Raw genomic sequence first — 24,825 nt, 5'->3', positions numbered from 1 at the left:
AAAAAAAAAAAAAAAAAAATATATATATATATATTTTTTTTTTTTTACAAAGTGGCATTAACTGGCAATTTTTCTTGTAAAAGAAATGTTTATACATCTCACCAAGAGCACTGGCCTATAGTACAGAACATTCCATACAAAAACACAATGTCATTAAGAAACACAGAGCTATCCTAAAACAGAAAAGAAATTCTAGTTTAAATGTAATAATTGCCCCCAGAGACTTTCTTCCCATTATGCTTTAAGGAACAACCAAAAAAATCCTTTAACTTGAACCTTAAACCCCACAGTTAAATACTAGTAAAAGAATTCTAATTGATAAGTACTAAATTAAAATACTTTCCTAGCTATTGTCTTGGCAATTTTTAATTTCTTAAGATGACTTTTTATAAATTCCCAAGTGTCAAAATATTCCAACAGTAAGTTTTTATACATAAAATTTATTATTTTATACATAATTAACAATATAAAGTTATTTTTCTACAGAAATTTAAAATATACCTTCGATATAGCCAAGTTCTAATCTTAAAAAGAGAAAGTACTCAATCAATTTGCTTTTGAATTCATTTCTCTAGAAGACCAGTCCGTAAGGACTTCTGGAGCCTAGCTATGTTGGCATCCAACGCTGCTAGGCCATTTCTGAAGTCTTGTTCATCACGAGACGTAAACGTTGAAAAAGAAGAGATACTCCACTCTGACATCAAGTCAGAATTTAAAAAGCTGCCATCACAGACAACATTGCTTTTCACTTGAACACTGGTGCTGTGACAAGCTGACAGGCCAGGACATGCAGCTTGTTCCTCTGGATCCTCAACAGCAACAGGGATCTTACCAATTGCCTCCTTTATTTTCTTGAGGAGCTGTTTGTCTTCCGTGTCGGTTGTTCTGGAAAGTTTTTCAGGTGCATCTTCTGTTTCATTTTTTGAAGAACAAACTACAGGTACACACAGTTTATTTTCTGTTTCAGAGATAAGTGCACTATCGCTGACTAGTTGTCTTGTAGCAACACTTATCTGTGGCTGGGGGGATACTCTCCTAGAAAGTGGTAGGTTCTTCTTAGAAGGGCTTCTAGCAAAAGGAATATAAATTGTGTTATCTAAATTACATTCATCTTCTATTAAAGTCATGGTTTCACACTCAGCATCAGAATCATGTTTTGAAAAGGTAGAAAGAATCTCAGGTGCTAATACTCTCTCCATGCCCCCAATATCACTATGTGGAGGGACTTTGGAGGGCAAAACATTTTCATAGGGTTTTTTTTCTATGGTTTTTTCATTTTTAATTGTAGAAAGTGGCTCCAAATGTGTAAAAATGTGATTTGTTTCTAACTTATTTAGGTAGCTCATAATGGAAGTGTGGGGAGGGACTGGGTCCTGTTGAAGCTGTTTATCATAAATGTTCAGAATTGATTTGGTAAGGTTATTTCCAGGCTTGCAGCAAGCAGTGTCCATACTAAGATCTGAGAGCAGCTTTGCCATACTGTTCTGTAAAGTTCTGTCAAGAAGAATTTAGTAAAGTAATTATTTTTTCTACCTGTTTCATTCATACATACATACCTTCATCTTTAAAAAGAAGGACTTGAGGCAAGGGTCTGGTTCTTACTATGAAAACTAAAAGACAAAAATTACAGAATATGCTCTGGCAAGAGTATATTAAAATAACAAAGGATGAAAGATCTTGGTTTGCATCAAATCTAATTATATCTAAAAATAAAGGCTCAGAATTTTTTTCTCTCTTAAGATATAGAAATGCCTTATTCCTGAGCAACACTGCAAATAAATCTTTGAGTATAAAACCATCTTAATATAAGTAGGCTAAGATATAAAGCAAAAATGGAAAATAAAATACTCATTTGCTATGTATTCTGTTAAAAACTATTTTCCTTGCTGGGCATGGTGGTTCACATCTACAATCTCAGATGCTCAGGAAGCTAAAGTAGGACCACCTGAAATTCAAGGTCATTCTGGGCAACTTAGAGAGACCCTTCCGCAAAATAAAACTTAGAGGGCTGGAGATGTATTTCAGTTGGAAAGCACCCCCGGGTTAAAGGAAAAAAAGAAAATCTTCCATTCAGGAGATACACTCAGGATAATATTAGAACAATACTGGAATAAACAGATGGATAGAGACAATTATGTCATAATTAGGGATAAGCAACAGCTAGTTATTGGAAAAGAGTGATATAAGAAAAACCACCCAGGCTTAGAAGCTAAAAAAAAATGGAGCCAAATCCTATTGCTATCATTAGCTGTGATCTTGGGCAAGTCACTTAGCCTTTCTGAATTTCAATTTCCTCAACTGTAAAATGTAGATACTTACTTTAGAATTACAAATAAATAAGATTAAATAATAAAATATGAGTAAAGTGCTTAGCACAGTTTCAGTCTAAATGTGTGTTCATCTCATTTGATGGCAGCTTTTATTAGTAGTCCTATTAAAACCATTTTAAAGCCTTTCATCTATATGAATTGAATCATATGATCTTAAATATCAATGAGAAGACAGGCACAGTGATGCACACCTATAATCCCAGTGGCTCGGGAGGCTGAGACAGGAGGATCACAAGTATAAAGCCAGCCTCAGCAATAGCAAGGTGCTAAGCAACTCAGTGAGACCCTGTCTCTAAATAAAATACAAAACAGGGCTGGGGATGTAGCTCAGTGATTGAGTGTCCCAGGTTCAATCCCTGGTACCCATCCTCCAAAAAAAAAAAAAACATCAATGAGAAAAAGATAAACAGAGAAAAGATAGATACAAAAGATATCCACAGGTAATGAACAAAAACAACAACAACAAAAATATATAACTAGTCAATAAGCATGTCTTAAAAGTTCTACTTTTGTTTTTTCCACAAATTGCTAGGCAAGCACTATATCCTTGGCCTCAAACTTTTAAGTTTTAATGAGATAAACTCAAAATTTTAAATGTGATTTATTTTTTTTTTCCTTTTCTTTGTTTATTGAACATAGTAAAACAAGAATAGTCCTAGGGAATGAACCCAGGGCCTCCTGCATGCAAGCACTCTACCACTAACGTCCATTCACAGTACTTTTTACTTTTTGTTTTGAGCAGGGTCTCACCAAGTTGTCAATGCTGGCCTCAAACTTGAGATCCTCCTGCCTCAGTGTCCACAGTAGCAGGGATTACAGGTGTGCACCACCAACCCCAGAATATACTATATCCTGTGACCCACAAACTTGAACTTCCAGGAATTCATCCTAGTGCTGCTATATACAAAGAGATTGTACTCAAGGACAGTTATAAAGATACTAATAATAGAAAATTGATGGATATAAACTTTAAAAAGATATTTACAATAGAAAAAATATGTATATTTGTCTATGTTTGATTTAGGTAAATTATGGATAACAGCATAACAGCTATTTTTTTTTTTTTAGTTGTAGTTGGACACAATACCTTTACTTATTTTTATGTGGTACTGAGGATCGAATCCAGTGCCTCACATGTGCAAGGTGCACACTCTACCTCTGAGCAACAACCCCAGCCCACATAACAGCTATTTTATAGTCATGTTGTAAAGAATTTTTACTGATGGGAAAATGTACATTATATAAAGATAAGTTTAAAAGAGGAGGCCATAAATAAAGTGGATTTAATACCATCTTTATAAAAATAAGTAGTTAACACATGTAGACATAAAATATTAAAAGGAAATCTCTGTACCATTCTATATCTCTGGATATAGAATGAATGATTTTTTCCCCCTATAAAAGGGAAAGTTTGAAGGGTTGGAGGAACTATTTCACTCTGACCATGTTACCCCTCCTTCAAGCTGGTACACTGTCACACAGAGAGGAATGCCCTGGGTCCATGGTTTCTACAGTGGTAAACAAGCTGGAAGTAGATATTCAGCTTCCCCATCCAGCATCAGTGTTCTGCTTCAGGCTTTCCCAGGCCAGAAGATAAATTCAAGTCTCAGCATATCTGCGACAAGAGCATCTGGTGCCATCCAACCAGAGCTAATAGTGATGAACCTTCCCAGCATGACAGTTCTGCATACAACTTTCCTAGGCCAAAAGGAAAGTGTATCCACCCAATATGCCCATATCTATGAGGAGGCAATCTAGCCCTATCCAACCCCAGTGCCTGACTTATAATCCCACACAGCCTTGGTGCTCTGATTAAGGCTTTTCCAGGCCAGGAGGCAAATGTGCATCCACACATACTGTGAAGAACAGCTAAGTAGTAGAGGAGTGACCATAACCAAACTCCGAGTTCTGCATAAGGAAATGATGGCTGAAATTTTCCCCTATCTGTGGAAAGAGATCAAAATCCAAGTATAGGAAACTCAGAGGTTTCCAAACCAATTCAACCCAGAGATTTGGTCAAAATCAAAGACAAAGAATTCTGAAAGAAGCAAGAGCTAACAAACATATTATCATACAAGGGAGTGCTGATAAAGCTATTAGTGAATTTCTCAGCAAAATCCCTATGGACCAGGAGAGAAAAAATGGAGTAGCATACTCAAAGAACTGAAAAAAAAAAAATTGCTAACCAAGAATACTTTACCTAGCAAAGGTGTTATTCAGATATGAGAATTAAAAAACTTCCCAAACAAACAAAAGCTAAAGGAGTTTATCACTAGGCCAGCCTTACAGGAATAACTACTAAAGGCAGTTTTTAAAGCTGAAATGAAAGGCCACTGAAAATACAAAACTCAATGATTAAAACATAACCAGATTCAGAATACTCTAGAGTAATGAAATGGTAGTGTGTAAAGCAATTTTATCTCTAATATAGAGGTTAAAAAGACAAAACTATGCAAAACAGCTAAAGCTACAACAAGTGGTTATATTGTGTATTACAAAAATATTATATATTACAAAAGGATGTAAACATTGACATCAAAATCATAAAGGGCAGGGGAGTAAAACTGTAGTTTCTGTTTGTATGAAGCTAAGGTACTATCAGTTTAAAATAGCCTTTTATATCTATAAGATATTTTATGTAAGCCTCATGTTTTATGTAACCACAAAACAAACCTCTACGGTAGTTATATAAAACATAAAAAGAAAGGATTCAAAGCATACCAATTCAGAAAATCATCAAATGCCAAGGAAAACAGGAAGAGAGAAAAGAAAGAATCTGAAAACTACCAGAAAAGAAATTACAGAATGGCTGTTATATGTCCGTACTTATCAATTACATTTTTTAATCCAAAGGCATAGGTTGAATGGATAAAACAAATGAAAAATACTACAAGAGACTCATTTGCCAGTAAGGACAACACAAAGAATAAAAGTAAAGAATGGTAAAAAATATTTCACACAAATGGGAAAATGGAAAACAAAATAGAGCAGAGGCAGCTATAATCATATCTGACAAAATAGAATTAAGTAAAAAAAGAGACGAGGAAGGTCACTATATAACAATGAATCAACTCATCAAAAGGACATAACAATTGTAAATATATAAATACCCAATATAAGACCACCTAAATATATAAAGCAGTTATTAATTTGAAGAGACAGACTGCAATGCAATAATACTAGAGGATGTTAATATCCCTCTTTCAACAAGGGACAATTATCTAGATGGAAAATTAATATGAAAATATTAAGAGTTGAATTACACTATGGACCAAACCAAAAGGAGCTATGCAAAACATTCTAACAAACAGCAGAGAATACATATTTTTCTCTACCAAAATGAAACATTCTCTATCTTAGATCATATGGTAGGATACAAAAAAGTTCTCAACAAATTTAAAAGAAATAAAATCTTTAAGAAATAAAATCTTATCAAGTACCTTTTCTGATTGCAAATAAAACTAGAAATCAATAATAGGAGAAATTTTAGAAAATTCAGAAATGTGGAAATTAAGCAAAATGTTCCTGAACAACCAGTGGGTCAAAAAAGAATCAAAAGGGAAATAAAAAAAATATTCTGAGACAAAATGAAAACACTATATGCCAAAACTTACAGTATTCAGCAAAAGCATGTTCATAGAGGAAAAGAAGGTATAAGAAGAAAGAGCTCAAATAATCTACTGTTCAAATGACTAGAAAAAGAGGAACCAACTAAGCCTAAAGATAGCAGATATAAGAAAAGGACAAAAATCAGAGAAGAAATAATTAAAATAGAGACTAGAAAAATAATAGAAAAAAAATCAATGAAACTAAGTTGTTTTTTAATAAAGTAAGTAAATAGGCAAACTCTTAGTTAGATTTACCAGGAAGAAAGAAAAAACTCAAAATCTGAAATGAAAGAGAAGACATTACAATTGATACCACAAAAATAAAAATGATCATAACTACTAAGAACAGTTATACCACAAATTGATAGCCTAGAATAAATAAATTCCTAGACACACCTACCAAGAGCAAATCAAGCAAAACAGAAAATCCGAATAGATCAATAACAAGAGACTGAATCTGTAATAAAAAGGCTCCCATCAAAGAAAGCCTAAGACCAGATGGTTTCACAGCTGAATTACACCAAACGTTTAAAGAAGTATTAATCCTAATACCAATCCTTCTCAAATTCTTTCAAAAACTCAAAGTGGAGGAAATTTTTCCAAACTCATTTTAAAAGACTAATATTATCTTGATATCAAAGCCAGACAAGGACACTGCAAGAAAAGAAAATTACATGCGAGTATCCCTGATGAACATGGATGGCAAAATCCTCAACACAATACTAGCAAATCAAATTCAACAATACACGAAAAGAATCATTCACCATTATCAAATAAGACTTATCCCTGGGATATAAGGATAATTCAACATATGCAAATCAATAAATGTGATATACTACATTAACAAATGAAGAATAAAAACCATGATTATCTCAATTAATAAAGAAAAAGTATGTGACAGAATTCAACATCCTTTCAAGAAAAAAATCTTCACAGATTAGGTACAGAAGGAAAGTATCTTAACCTAATAAAATCCATATAACCCGTATATGACAAGCCCACAGTTAATATCATACTCAATGGAGAAAAGTTGTAAAGTTTTCTTCTAAAACCAGGATGCCCACTTTCACCACAAAATAGTATTGGAAGCCCTAGCCATAGCAATTTTTAGGTAAGAGAAAGAAATATATATGCTTCTTGACTTTATGATGGGGTTACATCCTGATAAACCTATCTATCATAAGTTGAAAATGCACTTTCATTTGGTACGAGGGATTCAATCCAGGGGTGCTTAACTACTGAGCCACATCCCCAGCTCTTGTTATTTTTTATTCACTAAGTTGCTTAGGGCCTCGCTAAGTTGCTGAGGCTGGCTTTGAACTTGCAATTCTCCAGCTTCAGCCTCCCAAGCCACTGGGATTACAGGCATGCACCATTAAATGTGGCTGAAAATGCATTTAATACCCTGGTAAACTCATGAAAAGTAAAAAATCATGAGTTGAACCATTATAAAATAAGGACTCTGTAAAAGATATCCTAATACAAAGGAAGTGCTGAAAATATGGACTTACATATAAAGACTTCACCAAAAAACTGTTAAAATGATAGAAAAAAAAATCCAGGAAAATTGCAGAACACAAAAATAATTTACAAATATCAATATTGACAGCATTCCCCCCCCCCCCTTTTTTGGTACCGGGGATTGGACCCAGGGACACTTTACCTCTGAGCTATATCCCTAATCCTTTTTATTTTTTACTTTAAGATAGTATCCTGCTAATTTGTTGACAGTCTCCCTAAGTTTCTGAAGCTGACCTCAAGATTGGAATCCTCCTGCCTCAGCCTCTCAAATTGCCAGGATTGCAGGTATAAACCATTGCACCCAACTTCTTCTTCTTCTTCTTCTTCTTCTTTTTTTTTTTTTAGAGAGAGAGAGAGAGAGAATTTTTTCAATATTTATTTTTAGTTTTCAGTGGACACAACATCTTTGTTTGTATGTGGTGCTGAGGATCGAACCCAGGCCACATGCATGCCAGGCGAGCGCGATACCGCTTAGCCACATCCCCAGCCCTGCACCCAACTTCTTGATAGCCATTCTACACACCAACAACAAACTATCCAAAAAGAGAAATTAAGAAGACAGTCTTGCTTACAATAGTAAGTAAAATATCCAAAATACTTTGGAGTGAATTTTACCAAGGAGATGAAAGACCTGTATAATAAAAACTATAGAATAATGATGAAACTTAAGAAAATACAAATAAATATAAAGATATCCCATGCTCATAAACTGGAAGAATTAATAGTTAAATGACCATACTACCCTAAGTGGTCTATAGATTCAGTACAGTCCTATCATAATTCCAATATCATTTTTCAAAGAGACAGAAAAAAAATCCTAAAATTCATATGAAACCACAAAAATAACCAAAGAAATCTGGAACAAAAGAAAAACAAAAACAAAACAAAGCTGAGGCATTAAAGTCCTGAATTTCAAAATATATTATAAAGCTACTACAAGCAAGACAAGCATGGCACTTCCCACAAAAATAGACATATCTATCAATGGAACAAGATAGAAAGCCAGAAATAAACCCACAGATTTATAGCCAGTTGACTGCCAAGAACATACAATGATAAAAGGAGTTTCTTCAACAAATGGTTTGGGGAAAACTGGATATCCACAAACAAAAATATCAATGTACTTCATTAATTTCTTACTTTACTTTGAAGAAAAATTGTATAGGCTAGCATTTAGAAAACTGGCCAGGGCCTAATGAATTATAATTCCACATGGACATAAGAAATGTCTTTTGTTTTTCTAACTATTAAAGTCTTTAATGAGGGCTGGGGTTGTGGCCCAGTGGTAGAATGCTCACCTGGCACGTGTGAGGCTCTGGGTACGATCCTCAGTGCCATGTAAAAATAAATAAATAAAATAAAGGTATCGTGTCTGCCTACAACTAAAAATACATTTAAAATAAATAAATAAATAAAATAAAGATATTGCTTCAAGCCACAACCAACTAAATAAATAAATAAATAAATAAATCAGCTTTAATGAGGGGCTGGGGTTATGGCTCAGTGGTAGAATGCTTGCCTACCATGTGTGAGGCACTGGGTTGGATTCTTGGCACCACATATAAATAAATAAAATAAATGTCCATTGACAACTAAAAAATATTTTTTTTAAAAAAAGCTTTAATGAAATTATCCTATGAAATAAATGTAGGAAAAAAGTAGTATTTCTGTATTAACAGATTATAAATTTTAGAAGTTTAAAAACAATGAAATTAAGCCATCTCACATACATAAATCAAATCAAAATGAGTTAAAGACTTACATCACATAAGACTTCCCCTTTCACCTAAACTGTAAAACTACCAGAAAAAAAAATTAGGTAAAAAGCTTCATGTCATTGGTCTGGGCAATTCTGAGGGATATGACCTTCAGAGCATGGGTAATAAACACAAAATAGACAAATGGGACTAAAAATCTTCTTCATAGTAAACAGTTAACAAGGGTGAAGAGAAATCCCAGAAGAGGAGAAAATGTTTGCAAACCATGTGATAAGAAGTAGACATTTCAAATACGTCAAACACAACTCAATGACAACAAAAACCTCAACTCAGTTAAAAAATATTAGACTATACATGTGTATGCATATACATACATACATGCATACATTACTATTTAATCTATTTTTCTAAAAGTTTATAATTCAAAGTGGGTCTGTTAATTGGGAATACAATACATACTGTTTTATAATCAAAATTATCTTATATTTGGAAATATACATTTCTAGGATCATTCAAAGACATGGTCATACCTGATGATTTTCTGGCCTAAAATAACCTCTCATCTGGGACTTTAAACAGTTAAAAATCCAATCTTAGCAAATGTCTCAAAAGAAAATTTTATGAAAATTTAGTAATTTTATTTATCTGCTAGGAAATGAAGAATCTTAGGAGCCACTGCAAATTCCTCATTTTATTGTCAAAATGAAGAAAATGAAGCTCAAAGAGTATAAATGAGTTACCCAAGATCATATGGCATAAGGGCTTACCATGCTAACTGCTTTTCATGAATTGTTTCTGAGTTTCTCCCAACCCTATCTATGTCCCTACTTTACAAGAGAGGGTGAGAAAGTTTAAACAATGAGCTCAAAGTCATCAACTAATATGTAGCAGAATTGAGATTTCATTCAGGTCTTTGGCTTCACAGCCAGGTAGCTTACCACTTTGCTATACAGGTTGTTAGCCTCTCATCAGAGCTCATTACCTAGACTTACAGAGTCTAAAAAAGCATTTGCCCAGGTTTGGAATTTCTAAACTACCATAATTGGAACAGGAAGAAAAAATTAGAAATTAGCAAAAAAATTGAAAAAATAAGAGAAAATGATAAGGAAAAAAGGGCAGGTTTGACATTATTTTGAAGTTTATAATACATCAAATAAGAGGCCTAGGTTAGTTAAAGAAAGGCAATTTTACCTGGTTAATTCTCTCAGCCGAGTCACTTCAGCATCACGCTGACGCAGTGTTATTCCCAATATCTGATTTTCCTTTTCAGTAGTTTCTAACTTAAACCGGGAATTTTTCACATTGACCAAGGCTTCCTCCAATTCTAAAACAACAAAAGTTTCAGTTTCTCATTCCTTTCTAAAAAATCTGACTATAACAATAGCCTAAATACATACCAATTTTTATTCTTGTTATCTCAATGTCAAATTGCTGTTTATTTTCAAGAAGTGTTTGCTCTTTGTCTTTAAATATACTAGCAAATTTTTTGTTTTCATCTTTCTGATTTTCAATCACTTTTAAGAGCTCTTCATTTTTACTCTGTAGTAATTCCTGACTCTTCAGTGACTCCTGCAATTGATTTTGCAGTGATGTGTTCAATGATTGAAGGGAATACACTGCAAGACAAAATAGATTAAACAGTTCTTTCTCAATTTTAAAAATACAAACATGGAAAAGACTTGTTTTTAGAAAAAGGCCTGGAATTTACTGATTTTGCTTAATAATGATGTGTATAAGCAGTTCTATATAAATACCAAATGTATTTTTAAAAATTGATTGGTAAAAATCATGCCTTTCTTCTTCAATTGAAATTATGCGCATTAAATTATTTTTACCTTTTTAAATTAAAGAAAAATACATGCACAAAATAAAAAATTGAAATGCCACAAGATACCAATAGATAATACCTAATGATTCTCAAAGAAGTATCTCTCTTTTTCCCTACCTGACTCTTCTCCCAGAGGCATCATTATTAATTTTGGCTATCTTTCTTAAAAACCTTTTGCGAATAGTATATAATCTTATATAAAATTATACATATATTTAAATATAAAAGAATTATACTATACTCAGTTTCTAACACTGCCTTTTCCCCCAAAAAAGACTGTTAGGTATCAGCACATAGACTTATCATATTCTTTTTCTTAAAAACTACAGAAGTACATGGTACCATTTCATTTAGCAAACACAAGCTTCAGTCAATGTCTACCATGTATGAGACACTATATTAGAATCTGGGTACACAACAGTAAATAACATGGACGTGGTCTCTGATCTCATGAAGCTAGTACTAAACAAGTAAATATAACTCAAAAGAAAAGAGAAACAAAAACAACCCAATAAAGTAAATGAATAAGAGAATAAAAAGAGAGAAGCTGCTACTTAGAATGACAACCACTGATCTCCCCATTTCCATTCATGACCTTCCCTCTTTCACCTTCCTTTATCCCCCACCTTTTATTCACAGTAGAAACAGAATGATCTATCTGAAGTTACTCTCATGAAGACAAATACTTTCATGATACACTTGTTCTGCTGAATGCACATATTTTTCTTATTGCTTTGTAAGAGATATTAATATATTAAGAAAATTAAGCTCATGTCATATATTGCAAAAAACAAATTCCCCATTTTCTTGATGCTTTTTGAATGTACTTTGCTGTTCAGAAATCGAAAAAGAATTTTTGGAGAAAATTTTATCTGTTCCTCTGTGACATCTGCATTTACATCAGACTTTGTCCTGAGAACATTATTTTGAAAGTTCTCAATTAATAACTTCATAGCAAAGGAAACAATCAAGAACATGGAGAGCCTACCTGAATTAATCCCCAGGATATATATAAAGAAATCAAAAAGTATAACAACAACAACAAAAAGAACCTAATTAATAAATTGGCAAAGGAACTGAACAGGCACTTCACAGAATACAAATGATTAACAAATATACAAAAAAGTGTTCAATATTTCTAGCAATTAGAGAAATGCAAATTAAAACTACACTGAGATTTCATCTCGCACCAGTCAGAATAAAAATTATAAAGAATACAAGTAATAGTAAATGTTGGCAAGGATGTGGGGAGAAGGTACAGTCATACATTGCTAATGGAACTGCAAGTTGGTGCAACCACTATGGAAAAGCGGTATGGAGACTTCTCAAAAACTTGGAATGGAACCACCATTTGACCCAGTTATCCCACTCCTCAGCATTATATCCAAAAGACTTAAAATTAGCATACTACAGTGATGCAGCCACAATAATGTTAATAGCAGCTCAGTTCACAATAGCTAAGCTATGGAACCAACCTAGGTGCCCTACAACAGATGAAGAGATAAGGAAAATGTGGTATATATACACAATGGAGTATTACTCAGCCATAAAAAGAATGACTTTTGCAGTAAATGGATGGAACTGGAGACTATCAATCTAAGTGAAATAAACCAATCCCAAAAATCCAAAGGCCAAATGTTCTGATATGTGGACACTGAAACACATCAAGGGGGGCAGTGAGAATAGAAGTTCACTGGATTAGACAAAGGGGAATGAAGGGAAGGGAGGAGGATGGTAAAAAGAAAAACAGTAGAATGAATTGGACTTTACTTTCCTATGTTCACATATGAATACATCACCACTGAAACTTCACATCATGTACAACCACAAGAATGGGATCCTAATTAGAATAAGTTATACTCCACGTAGGTATAATATGTCAAAATACACTCTTCTGTCATGTGTATCTAAAAAGAACAAATAAAAAAAAAAAATCTAAGGAAGATAGTAGAGGAAAGGGACCCGTGGGGAGGGAGGAGGGATAGGAAAGGAAAAAAATAGAAATGATAAGGTTCTATCTAAAATGAGGGCTGGTAATAACTATTATAATAAGGGATGGTGACATAGCACAGTTGGTAGAGTGCTTGCCTTGCATGTACAAGGCCATGGGTTCAATTCCCAGACCACACACCCACACATACACGCACACACAAAACCTATTCTAATAGGCACTGTTGACATAAAAATTTTCAGTTCCAAACTTTCATTGCTTTTTCATCCTCAATGTATTCATCAGGAAAACAAAAAAACAAAAACAAACAAAAACCATAGGGTAGAGAGGTGGGAGGGAAAGGTAGGAGAAGGGGATTTGCAAGGATGGTGGAATATGATAAACATCATTATCCAAAGTGCATGTATGAAGACACGAATTGGTGTCAACATACTTTATATACAGAGATATGAAAAATTGTGCTATATACGTATAATAAGAATTGTAATGCATTCTGCTGTCATTTATTAAAAAAAAAAAAACCCTCGATATTTAGGCAAGAGATTCTACAACTTTTCATTTATACCCTATGAAAATAATCTAAACTGCATAGTTCTTCATCAATCACAAATATTTTTCATTGACTACTGCAAGAAAGGAAATGAGGCAGGTTTTGTAGCACAAACAATGTAGCATATAACCACAGCAGGCAATAATAATAATAATAAGTCTCATTTTTTTCTCTTCTAATACTATTAGTTTTCATTTCTCTATTAACCTGTGACCCATAAGGACAATTTGGTGGCTTGTGCCTGTAGTCCCAGCTACTGAGGAGGCTAAGGAGGGCGATCTCTTGAGCTTGGGACTTTAAAAAACCAGCCTAAACAATATAGTTAGACTCTGTCTCAAAACAACATAAGGATAATTTAGTGATATTGGTTAAAATTGCGATTGCATATACTATTTGGCTCATCAGTTCTATTATTATAAATCTATCTTGCAAAATGCTCACATATTTGTATAAAGGTAAGAATCTTTCAGGGGCTGGGGTTGTGGCTCAGCAGTAGAGCGCTCGTCTAGCATGTGCAAGGCCCTGGGTTCAATCCTCAGCACCACAAAAAAACAAATAAATAAAATAAAGGCATTGTGTCCAACTACAACTAAAAAAATAAATATTAAAAAAAAAGAAGAATTTTCATTGCATTGTTGTTTGCTTTGAGGAAAAGGGGCGAAGTATTCAGATGTCTTCCAGAAGATCTTCAATATATTATGGTAGAGCCACACAAGCAGAAAATAAGTTATCAAAGAAAAAAAAAGAAAATTTATGTATTTTTATAGGAAAAATGTTCACTATGTATAAAATGAATAAATGTAAGCTTTGAAAGAGTACATAAAGCACACGCTCAATTTTTAAAAATTTGAAAGTACATATATAATTTTATTGTGCTTGGCACAATATACACCTTTAGTAGAGGTGTATTATTGGGATGTAGACAGCACACTAATCTTTTATTTTCCTGCACTATTTTCTGTTTTAATATGGAGCACCATACCTATTTTTAAGTTGATTGGAAACAAAGAAAATCCACCAGACAAACTAATTTATTTTTTTTAAAAATCATTTCCAGAGCCTCTAAGATTTTAATAGTTTTAAAGTTCTTTTACCTACATTCATGGTTGCATTCTACGGGGCCAGATGTCTTTTGAGTGTTTTCTTGTTCTCTGAGTCGCTGGTTCAAAATTCTCAATTGTCTGAAAGGAAATAATGAAGAACTATGAATTTAAGAATCCAAGCCCATTTAACAGTAAACATTATAATTATGCATACTAATGCACCAACAAAAAATTGAGAAAAAAACAAAAGCAAACAAGACCAAACAGTGATATACAAAAACTACTCAGTAGAAAAGTGGAAGTTTGGCATTTGTTTTTTGGGGATTGGCTAACTTCACTTAGCATTATCTTCTCTAACTACATCCATTTACCTACAAATGCCATGATTTTATTCTCTTTTATTGCTGAGTAATATTCCATTGTGTATATATGCCACATTTTTTTTATCCATTCATTTATTGAAGGGCATCTAGGTTGGTCCCACAGTTTAGCTATTGTGAATTGTGCTGCTAGAAACATTGATGTGGCTGTGTCCCTGTAGTATGCTGTTTTTAAGGCCTTTGGGTATAGATGGAGGAGAGGGATAGCTGGGTCAAATGGTGGTTCCATTCCTAATTTTCCAAAAATCTCCATAACTGCTTTCCAAATTGACTGCACCAATTTTCAGTCCCCATCAGCACTGTATGAGTGTACCTTTTTCCTGCTAACACTTATTGTTGTTAGTATGCCTAATAGCTGCCATTCTGACGGAAGTGAGATGAAATCTTAGAGTGGTTTTGATTTGCATTTTTCTAATTGATAGGATAATGAACATTTTTTCATATATTTGTTGATTGATGGTATATCATCTTCTGAGAAGTGTCTGTTCAGGTCCTTGGCCCATTTATTGATTGGGTTGTTTTTTTTGGTGCTTAGCTTTTTGAGATTAGTGTTCTATCTGATGTGTGAGGAGTAAAGATTTGCTCCCAAGATGAAGGCTCTCTATTCACCTCACAGATTGTTTCTTTTGCTGAGAAGAAACTTTTAGTTTGAGTCCATCCCATTTGTTTTACTTTTTATTTTTAGTTGTTGATGGAACTTTATTTTATTTCCTTATTTATATGTAGTGCTGGGAATCGAACCCAGTGCCTCACGCATACAAGGCAAGCGCTCTACCGCTGCCCTACAACTCCAGCCCCCAATCCCATTTATTGATTCTTGATTTTAATTTTTATGCCATAGGAATCTTATTAAGGAAGTTGGGGCCTAATCCCACATGATGGAGATTAGGGCCTACTTTTTCTTCTATTAGATGCAGGGTCTCTGGTTTTTTATTCCTAAGTCCTTGATCCATTTTGAGTTGAGTTTTATGCATGTGAGAGATAGGGGTTTAATTTCATTTTGTTGCATATGGATTTTCATAGTGGGATAGGGAGCAGGAGCATGGGAGGAATAGACAAACTCTAGATAGGGCAGAGGGTTGGAGGGGAAGGAAGGGGGCACAGGGTTATAAATGATGGTGGAATGTGATGATCATTATTATCCAAAATATATGTATGAAGACATGAATTGATGTGAATATACTTTGAATACAACCAGAGATATGAAAAATTGTGCTTTATATGTGTTATAAGAATTCTAATGCATTCTACTGTCATATATAAATTAAAAAAATAGAAAAGCTAGGCAGAAAAAAAAAAAAAGAATAGTGGAAGTTCATCTCACCTCCAAAACAAAAGACAAATACTGAGCAAAATAACAACAAAAACACCCTACTACCAGGAGCCTGGGATAATTCCAGCCAGCTTAACTGCCATATCACCAGCTACTCTCTTCTTCCCTGTTTTCAGGGTTAGACTTTTAAAAAGTAATTATTCTATAAAAAGTGATATATGAAAAAATAACCCAAGATAATCTTCTAAAAATGGGTGTTACACATGCTATTGCAAAATATTAAAAGTTAAATTTTTCTTTCTCTCCCCCCCACCCCATTTTCTACTGTCTCTTTCTTTTCTTTTTTGTTGTTCTATTCTTTTCCCTTATATCCCTTATTGCTATTTTCTTTTTCTGCTTTCCTTCTCTGCATCTTCATTACTGTAGTCAATCATCTACTTTTTAAAAGATCAGTCACTATGAACTAGATACCTGCAGACCACTGACTACTAATAGATAACTTTCTGCTTGATGTTTGTCACACACTGACAAAATTGGTAAACAGAAATATATGCTTCTAGTAATTTCCTCATTAGATGGAAAAGTTAATGTCTATTTAATGAGAATGTGAATAAATAGCAACCTTGCCCAAAATGAACTTCACAACATGTAACTTTTCACCAATAAGAACATACAAAAGTGTTTACTTCTAAGAAGGCACTGCTTAAAAAAAAAAAAAAAAGAAGAAGAAGAAGTTATCTCTAGCATCTTTCTAGAATAACTTACTATGAAAATATTTGAATTAAAATATTTATTTTTATTATTGAATCTAAAATGATAGTACCCCTACCTCATTATCATTCATGTGTATTAAATACAAAATACATAAACAACAAAGCCCAACAATGGAGTTTTAGGAGAGAAATCTAAATAATCTTTAAGTGAGAAAGGCATTCCTTAGCAAGATTCAAAATCCAGCAACCATCAAGGAAAAGAATACAGGATTTAAGTACATCAAAATTTGAAGCTTATTCTAGAATTGAAGGCTTGGAAAAAAATTCCTACCATATATATGATGGGGAAAGGGTACACAACATTTAAAGAGCTTCTACAAATATAGAAGTCAACCTAGTAAAATGTGACAAAGGACAGAATAGGCCATTCACATAAAAAATAGAAATGGTCTATAGATACTTGAAAACTGCTCAATCTGCAAATTTAAAACAAGGAAATATATTTTGATCATAGGATTGACAGAAATAAAAAGAAATAACACTTTGTTGGTGACAGTATAGGGAAATTAATTATCTCAAATGATGAGAGTCACTTTAGATAACAATTTGGCAATATTCAACAAAATGTAAAATGTTCATAATCTTTGACAAAATAATTCTACTTCTAGGTTATCTGTCCTCAGAAATAGCTGTACATGTGCAAAAGCATCTAAAACCTTGTATATATAAAGAAATATGCATTATTTAATAATGACAAGTTGGAAACACAATGTATATAATTATGGTATATACATAGAGTGAAATATTAATGCACAGGCATTAAGAATAAGAAGATATCCATATACACTGATATGGAAAGATATCCCAAACACATTAATGATACAGTGAAAAACCACAAAGTGTAAAACAACTGAATTCTGATTTTCTAAAAAGATTTTCCCTTTATAACAAAGAGTATAGAACTAGAAAAGGCAACATAGACTGGTGACCCAGAACATACAGAATGCTCCTTTCAGTATCTTTCAGAAAATCAGCAAGTGCCGAGGCCCTCTTACACACCAAGTGTGTAAGAGAAGCTTTGTTGACAATCTTTTTGTATGTACCTGGTCATATTCTTCTTTTCCCAAACACAGTCAATTCGTCATTCATTACAAACCTTTCATCCTTACCCTCCTTCTCTCAACAGGATACTTTCCTATTTTCACAAAAATAATATGGTTTGAGACTGACTTTATCTGCATGCATATTAACCCTCAGTTCTTCCCTCTGGTCTCAGATAAAGAGAAGTCTCACCTGCACCAAAATGCCATCTCCTTTTAGACTCTCAAGGACCCTGTTTCTATCCTCTTCCCTTTAGTTCTGTGTCTGCAGCTTCTCCCACTTGGCCCATTGCTATGCTTGAGATACAAGCACAATGCAACTCCTTCCACACTGGAAGTGAAAACACTTCAGCCAGCTTAACTGCCACATCACCAGCTACTCTCTTCTTCCCTGCTTTCAGGGTTAGACTTTTAAAAAGTAATTTTTCTATAAAAAGTGATATATGAAAAAATAACCCAAAATAATCTTCTAAAAATGGGTGTTACACATGCTATTGCAAAACATTATGTGTTAAATTAAATACACTTGATTTTAACAAAGAAAAGGAAAAACTGCTGATATTTAGGCAAATTTTTTCGATTTACTCATTTTTACATAGGTTTATTGATATAAAACTGACCTCTGATAAACTGCCAGAGTATAAAATTTTATACATTTTGACATATGTGATGAAACCATCACAATTAAAATATTCACCACCCTCAAGTTTTCTCATGTCCTTTTTCATAACCTCCCCTTTCTAGACAAGATTTATAGATTAATTTTGCATTTTCCAGAATTTCATATATATGGAATCAACATACAATGTATATTCTTATACCTGGCTTATTTACTCAGCATGATGATTTTGAGATTCAACCATTCTGTTCCATGTATCAACAATTCCTTCCTTTTTACTGTTGAGTAGTATTCTATTGTATGGACATACCACCATCTGTTTATCCATTCACCTGTTGATAGACACTGGGGTTGTTTCCTCTGAATATTCATGAACAAGTTTGTAAGGATAACTTCCACTTATCTTGAGAAACATTTAGGGATGGAATTGTTGGATCAAATGGTAGGTATATTTTAATTTCCAAGAAACTGCCAAATTGTTTTCCAAAGTAGTTGGGAAAAAAATACCATTTACTTTCCTACATACAACGTGAAAGTTCCAGTTCTTCCACAAGCTCACTAACACCTAGTATGATGTTCTGAATTTTTGTCATCCCAATGGGTGTGTCTGGTATCTCATCATGGTTTTAATTTGCATTTTCCTAGTGATTAATGATGATAATCATCTTTTTTTGGGAGGACGGCAAGTAGCAGGGATTGAACTCAGGGGTACTCAATCCCTTAAGCCACATCTCTAGCTCTATTTTGTATTTTATTTAGAGACAGGGTCTCACTGAGTTGCTTAGTGCTTTGCCCTTGCTGAGGCTGACTTTGAACTCTCGATCCTCCTGCATCTTTTCATGTTCTTATTTGATATTCATACATCTTCTTTGGTGTAGTGTCTGTTCAAATATTTTACCCATTTTTAAACCAGATATTTAAAAACTGATAGTTTTATTATCGAGTTCTGATAGTTCTTATACTTCTAGATACAAGTTCTTTGTTAAGTGTTTTACAAATACTTTCTCTCAATTTGTTGCTTGCCTCTTCGTTTTTAGTACCTTTTGAAGAGAAAAAGTTTTAATTTTAGTGAAGTCCAATGTATGCACTTTTTCCTTTCTCTGTTTTAAAAAATCTTTCCCAACTCAAAGTAACTAAGGTTTTCTTTTATCATTTATTCTAGTAGTTTATTTTGAATGTTATATACGGATCTCTCCTATAATTTTTTATCTTTTCCTGGCTTTTATGACATTACTCTCTTAGCTTTCCCACTATTTCCCTTGTTGCTCCTTCTCAGGCCTCTTTCACAGGTTTCTCTTGCTCTGGTCTTCCAGTCTAAGCTATTATCACCCAGCAATTCATTCTTTGCTGTGTTGTCATTCTATACCTTTTTGGTGAATTTACCATTTATATGCTGATAACAAATTACATGCTATTATTACAGTTGTCTCCAGTATCTATAAAAGTGCTAGATCCATAGTAAAAGCTCAATAAAAATGTGTTCAGTGAATTACTTCTAAGTCTACATTTCAATTCTAGATCTTGTTACTGTGCTCCAGACTTACACATATCTCCAGATGGTCTAAATGACACATTTAGTATAGTCTAAATCTTAACTCATGGGCTCTCCCATTACCTCTTCTAAATAAAAAAATAAAGTGAAATTTAAAAAAAAATTAAACAAATCTATTCTTCTTCTACTAGCTCCCATCTGGAGGAATTATGTTACCATCTGTCAAATTATAAAGACAAGAAAATCTTAATGCCACCCATCATTTTTTTGTTCTGTGTGAGCCTACTGGTGGTCTTCTATTTGAGTTTACATTCAGGAAGTGGTCTTAAAATCTAAGTTGCCTTATAAATATTAAGGCTTTCCTAGTGTGACAGTACTTAATAATAAGTAATATCCTACCTCCAGCTCCCACCCAAGATATTTGGGAATGTTCCAGGGTTTTAGCGGTCAAAATAAAAGGGGCTCTACAGACATTTTATGGGTGGGGACCAGGAAAGCTAAAAACTGGACAATTGTTCCATGTCTCACATAAAAACTGTCCAATTCAAAATGCCAAGATTCCATTGAAACAATGTTTTTTTTTTTTTTAAACCACAAGATGTCAATAAACTTTGAGAAAGTTCTGGGATGGGGGAGTCACTTCGGTCTACAAAAAAACATGTTGTTTCCCAATGTCTAAACATAAAATTTTTTTTTGATTGAAAATCATTTCTGAATGAGCTTATACATTCTAGTTTTATTTGTAATTATGAATGATTCCAAATAAAGATTATGAAGCAGCACAAAAATCCCTACATTGCTACTTGAAACCTCATTCCGCTAAAAGGAGCAAATTACATATCTGACCAATTCTTCATTTTTCAGTAATTTTATCTTTGAAAAGGTCAAGTGAACAACAGTGACAAGAACATTCTATATAGTCATTGCCCTTTAAGGAAAGAAGGCCTAAAAAGCTCTAGTACCAAGTCTAAAGAATTAGATTAGTCATCAATTAGCTTAATATCTTTTTAAAAAAATTAAAAATAATTGGCAGCCAATAAAATAATAAGCCTCATTTCCTTGAGTAGCTTATAAATTAGCAAAATAGTAGATTTATAAAATGCTCTAAGGAACAAAAATAAATAAGAATCACTGATATTTCCATGGTGACAATGTTAAAATACATAATATTCTGAGATTAACTTACAGTATGCTTAAGAAAACAATCCTTTGATAATCATTGCTTTAAATAATATGCATGTTTATTTTGACTGGCTTATAGTATGACTCTTTCGTTTCAAATAATACACCTAAATAGTGATAGGTAAATGAATCTCTATTTCCTAGTGGAGGCAATATATAAGTCAATAAGTTAGAATTCTTCTCTCTAAAACCTAATTGCCTTGGATTTGAGTCTTGATTCCAACAAGAATTCAACATTTCTTAGCTATTTGATCTTGAGCAAATTACATACCGTTTGCTTTGATTTCCCCATGTATAAATGAGAATAGCAATATCTACTCATAGAACACTGTGAAGATTTAGAGATGACACATATAAAGGACAATAGCCTCAGGCTGCGGTTGTGGTTCATTGGCAGAGCGCTTGCCTCGTACATGTGAGGCACGAGTTCGATCCTCAGCACCACATAAAAATATTGTGTCCATGTATAACTAAAAGTAAAAAAAATTTTAAAAAAAGACAATAGCCTGACCTAAATGTAGCTGCTGTTCATTACCATTATTATTTAGTCTTGGTTTTGAAAAATTAACATTGTTATAGAATCCCTTATGTCAGGACTGATGACAGAATTTAAACTTGGCGAGTCTGTCAAGTATCAGATATTTTACATACACACACACAAGATTTCTAGAAAAATAACACTAAGAAAGTAAATCTCACTAGGTATCTCGCCTGTTTAGAATCCAAACAATAAAATTAAGCTATTCTCCAACCAAAAATCCTATTTTTTTTGCTTTCCAGTTTCTTAAAAAATCTGTGCAGGTCCCTAAAATCCCATCTTATACAATGATTAAAGCTCCTGCAACTGTAACACTCAGGACACATTCACATTGTAGTGTTGCGGAAGCACCTGGAAGTAAATGTACTCTAATTCTCTGTGAAGTATATTAATAGACACTGGAGTATTGGCCCTGTTGGTCATCACCAAAAGATTCAAAGTTAGGATATTATTAATATGTGGGTGATTTCTTCTACATTTTGAGATAAGATCCCTGATTTACATCTTTCTTAAACAATTATTCCAAAATGTTAAGATGGCCAAAAATAAAAATAAATCCAAGAATTTAAATGAATTTTTTCCCCTATGTTCAAATGTGATAGGGTTACATACTTACTCATATCAGGTTCTACTTTCCTTTCTAGAAATATGGAAGTCTGGAAAAATTATGTGCCTCGAACATTATGTTAGGAAGAGCCATGTACCTTGTTTTAGCCTACAAAATATTAAGTGGTCCATGGCATATAAGAATGCCCCATGGCTATATCCATATTCTCTTTTTCCTAGAAAACACACACTGACACTGTGGTTTCATGAGGTAAAAGGAACCTAGATCCTGAGTCAAAAGATGAAAAAGATCTCCAGTGACCCACGATGTCTTGCAGTGAGGGAGAACTAAACATTTCTGTACTATGCCTCTGAGATTTAGACATATGTTACAGTAGAATTATCTTGTCTATACACTAAACCAGGTGACAGAGGTTTAAAAAAGGTGGAAGAAAATAGGTATTAGTAGGCAGAAGTAATGGAAAAGTTAGCTAGAAAATCCTAGAAATCTTTGGAAAAAAGTGGAATACAGTAAGACAGCAAATCAATTTTTCTTATGAAGTCCTAGATTTTTCCATTGGGCACCTTCATTCTAACTATGGGACATCTTTACTTACACACAAAAATATTCGAAGAGCAATTACCTTCGTAACTGAGCATTTTCACTTCTCAATGGCTGCATAGCCAGTGCTATTTCAACTTGAATATTTCTGTTTCCACTTACTGCTGGAAGCCCACATATACATGCTTCTACTTCTGTTATCAATCTCTGAATTTCTGAATCCTCTATAAGAGACAAAAGAAATGAGTAAAATCAATATTTTAAACTGATTTTGGACAAGCCCATTGGTACATATAACTATAAAAGAAAATCTTTATAGGTATGTTCATACTTGGCTATAAATACATTTTAATTCAATTATTTATGAATTTATATACAAATCCCATTTTCCTCTTTCCTGCTTACTTAGAAAAATTCTAAAGAAATTAAATCTAGTAAATTAAAGGTTAATCTTAAATCAATAGCTTATATTTTTTCATTTGAGTCAAGGAGGACAGTAGTTTACACATATCTCCTAATTCACACTTATCAAAGGTCTATAGTGGACTTCTGAGTGCTATAGGGTTTCCTAAAATTGAATACAGTACAAACATGAAAAATTCATGTTATAAAAATTAACTGATCCTGTTATAAAAATTAATTTATTTTACGTGACTCATTTTGCAAATACTGAGGGATGGCTTGCTAAGTTTCATTATTTGATTTTATAAAATAGATTTAATACAGCCAGCCACAATTCTAACATTTTGGTTATTAATTGTGCATAGTAAATATTTTAAGAAGTAGCAAACAGATACAGGTACATTAGCTTTTTTGTCCTTTTTATTTTTGTTTCTTAATTCTCAAATTTTCTGTGGACTGGGAATATTTAAAATTACCTATTAACCAATATCAAAACATTCAATAGGTTGAAAGTATATTCAAATTACAAAAACTTATTCAACTCCACAAACATTTTAACATCCTAATGAAAAATACATGTACATAGTAAACAACTATATCCAATCACTGAGCCATCTTCTATAGTCACTGTAGACTGACTGTGTTTGCTTATGAATTTTCAAGGGACAGACTGGGGCCTTATCCCTTCCTAGATTATAGCCTTAGTCAAATCACTTGACTCTTTTTTAAAAACTAAATTAATCTTTTAAAAAGATTAATGCATTTAAATTGACCAATAAGCATATATTTATCACATACAACATGTTTTAAAATATGTATACATTGTGGAATGGGTAGCTTTACTTCATATACTTATTTTTTGTAATGAGAACACTAGCATTCTCTTGGCAATTTTAATGAATGCAATACATTTTTATTAATTATATTCACCATGTTGTACAATAGATCTCTTGAACTTATTCCTCCTATCTGAAATTTTGTATCCTTTGACCCGAATCTAAATTATTAACTCTTGAAGCCTGGGTCTCTTCATGATTAAATGGAAGTAATAACAATACCTCACTGGGTAGTTCAGAAGATTAAATGAAATGCTGTTCTCCAAGCCTCAATATACTCATCTGTAAAATGGGGAAATGATGGAACTTCACAGGGTTGCTGTGAAGATTAAATGAAGTGATTCATGAAAAATATAGCACAAGGCACAAAGTAAGTATAAAAGAGTGATAAGTAATATCATTATTACTATCATTATTATGATTAAGTATTTGGTTAGGAGAAGAGTAATAATTTGATCGTCTGAAAACACAGCAATTTTAATTTGCTAAATATGTGGCTGTTCCTGCAGTATTTTATGATTATGAGTATGTCTGTCTGCAAATGTTATATATTCAGTCATTACTTCCATAATCAATTACCATGTTTTTCATGATGACAAATTTGTAACTCATTCAAAGCAAAGCCTTACTTTT

The 24,825-nt window shown here is 33.1% G+C and overlaps 1 protein-coding gene across 1 annotated transcript in view; it reads right to left on the bottom strand.

Moving 5' to 3' along the window:
- Positions 1–48: 48 nt before the first annotated feature.
- Positions 49–24,825, bottom strand: part of Ccdc14 (coiled-coil domain containing 14) — a 46,849-nt gene continuing 22,072 nt past the window's right edge. The window contains exons 8-12 of the mRNA XM_015486857.2: positions 23,037–23,178; positions 14,605–14,687; positions 10,575–10,793; positions 10,369–10,501; positions 49–1,494 (exon numbers count right to left, since the gene is read on the bottom strand). Of these exons, the coding sequence (XP_015342343.1) occupies positions 564–1,494; positions 10,369–10,501; positions 10,575–10,793; positions 14,605–14,687; positions 23,037–23,178 (1,508 nt within the window). The 3' untranslated portion in view covers positions 49–563. The remainder of the gene's footprint in view (positions 1,495–10,368; positions 10,502–10,574; positions 10,794–14,604; positions 14,688–23,036; positions 23,179–24,825) is intronic.

Source organism: Marmota marmota, unplaced genomic scaffold (genome assembly GCF_001458135.2).
Source record: "Marmota marmota marmota unplaced genomic scaffold, marMar, whole genome shotgun sequence".
Taxonomy (NCBI): Eukaryota; Metazoa; Chordata; class Mammalia; order Rodentia; family Sciuridae; genus Marmota; species Marmota marmota.
Note: the sequence above shows the minus strand (reverse complement) of the source record. Positions and strands in the feature narration are given on the sequence as shown.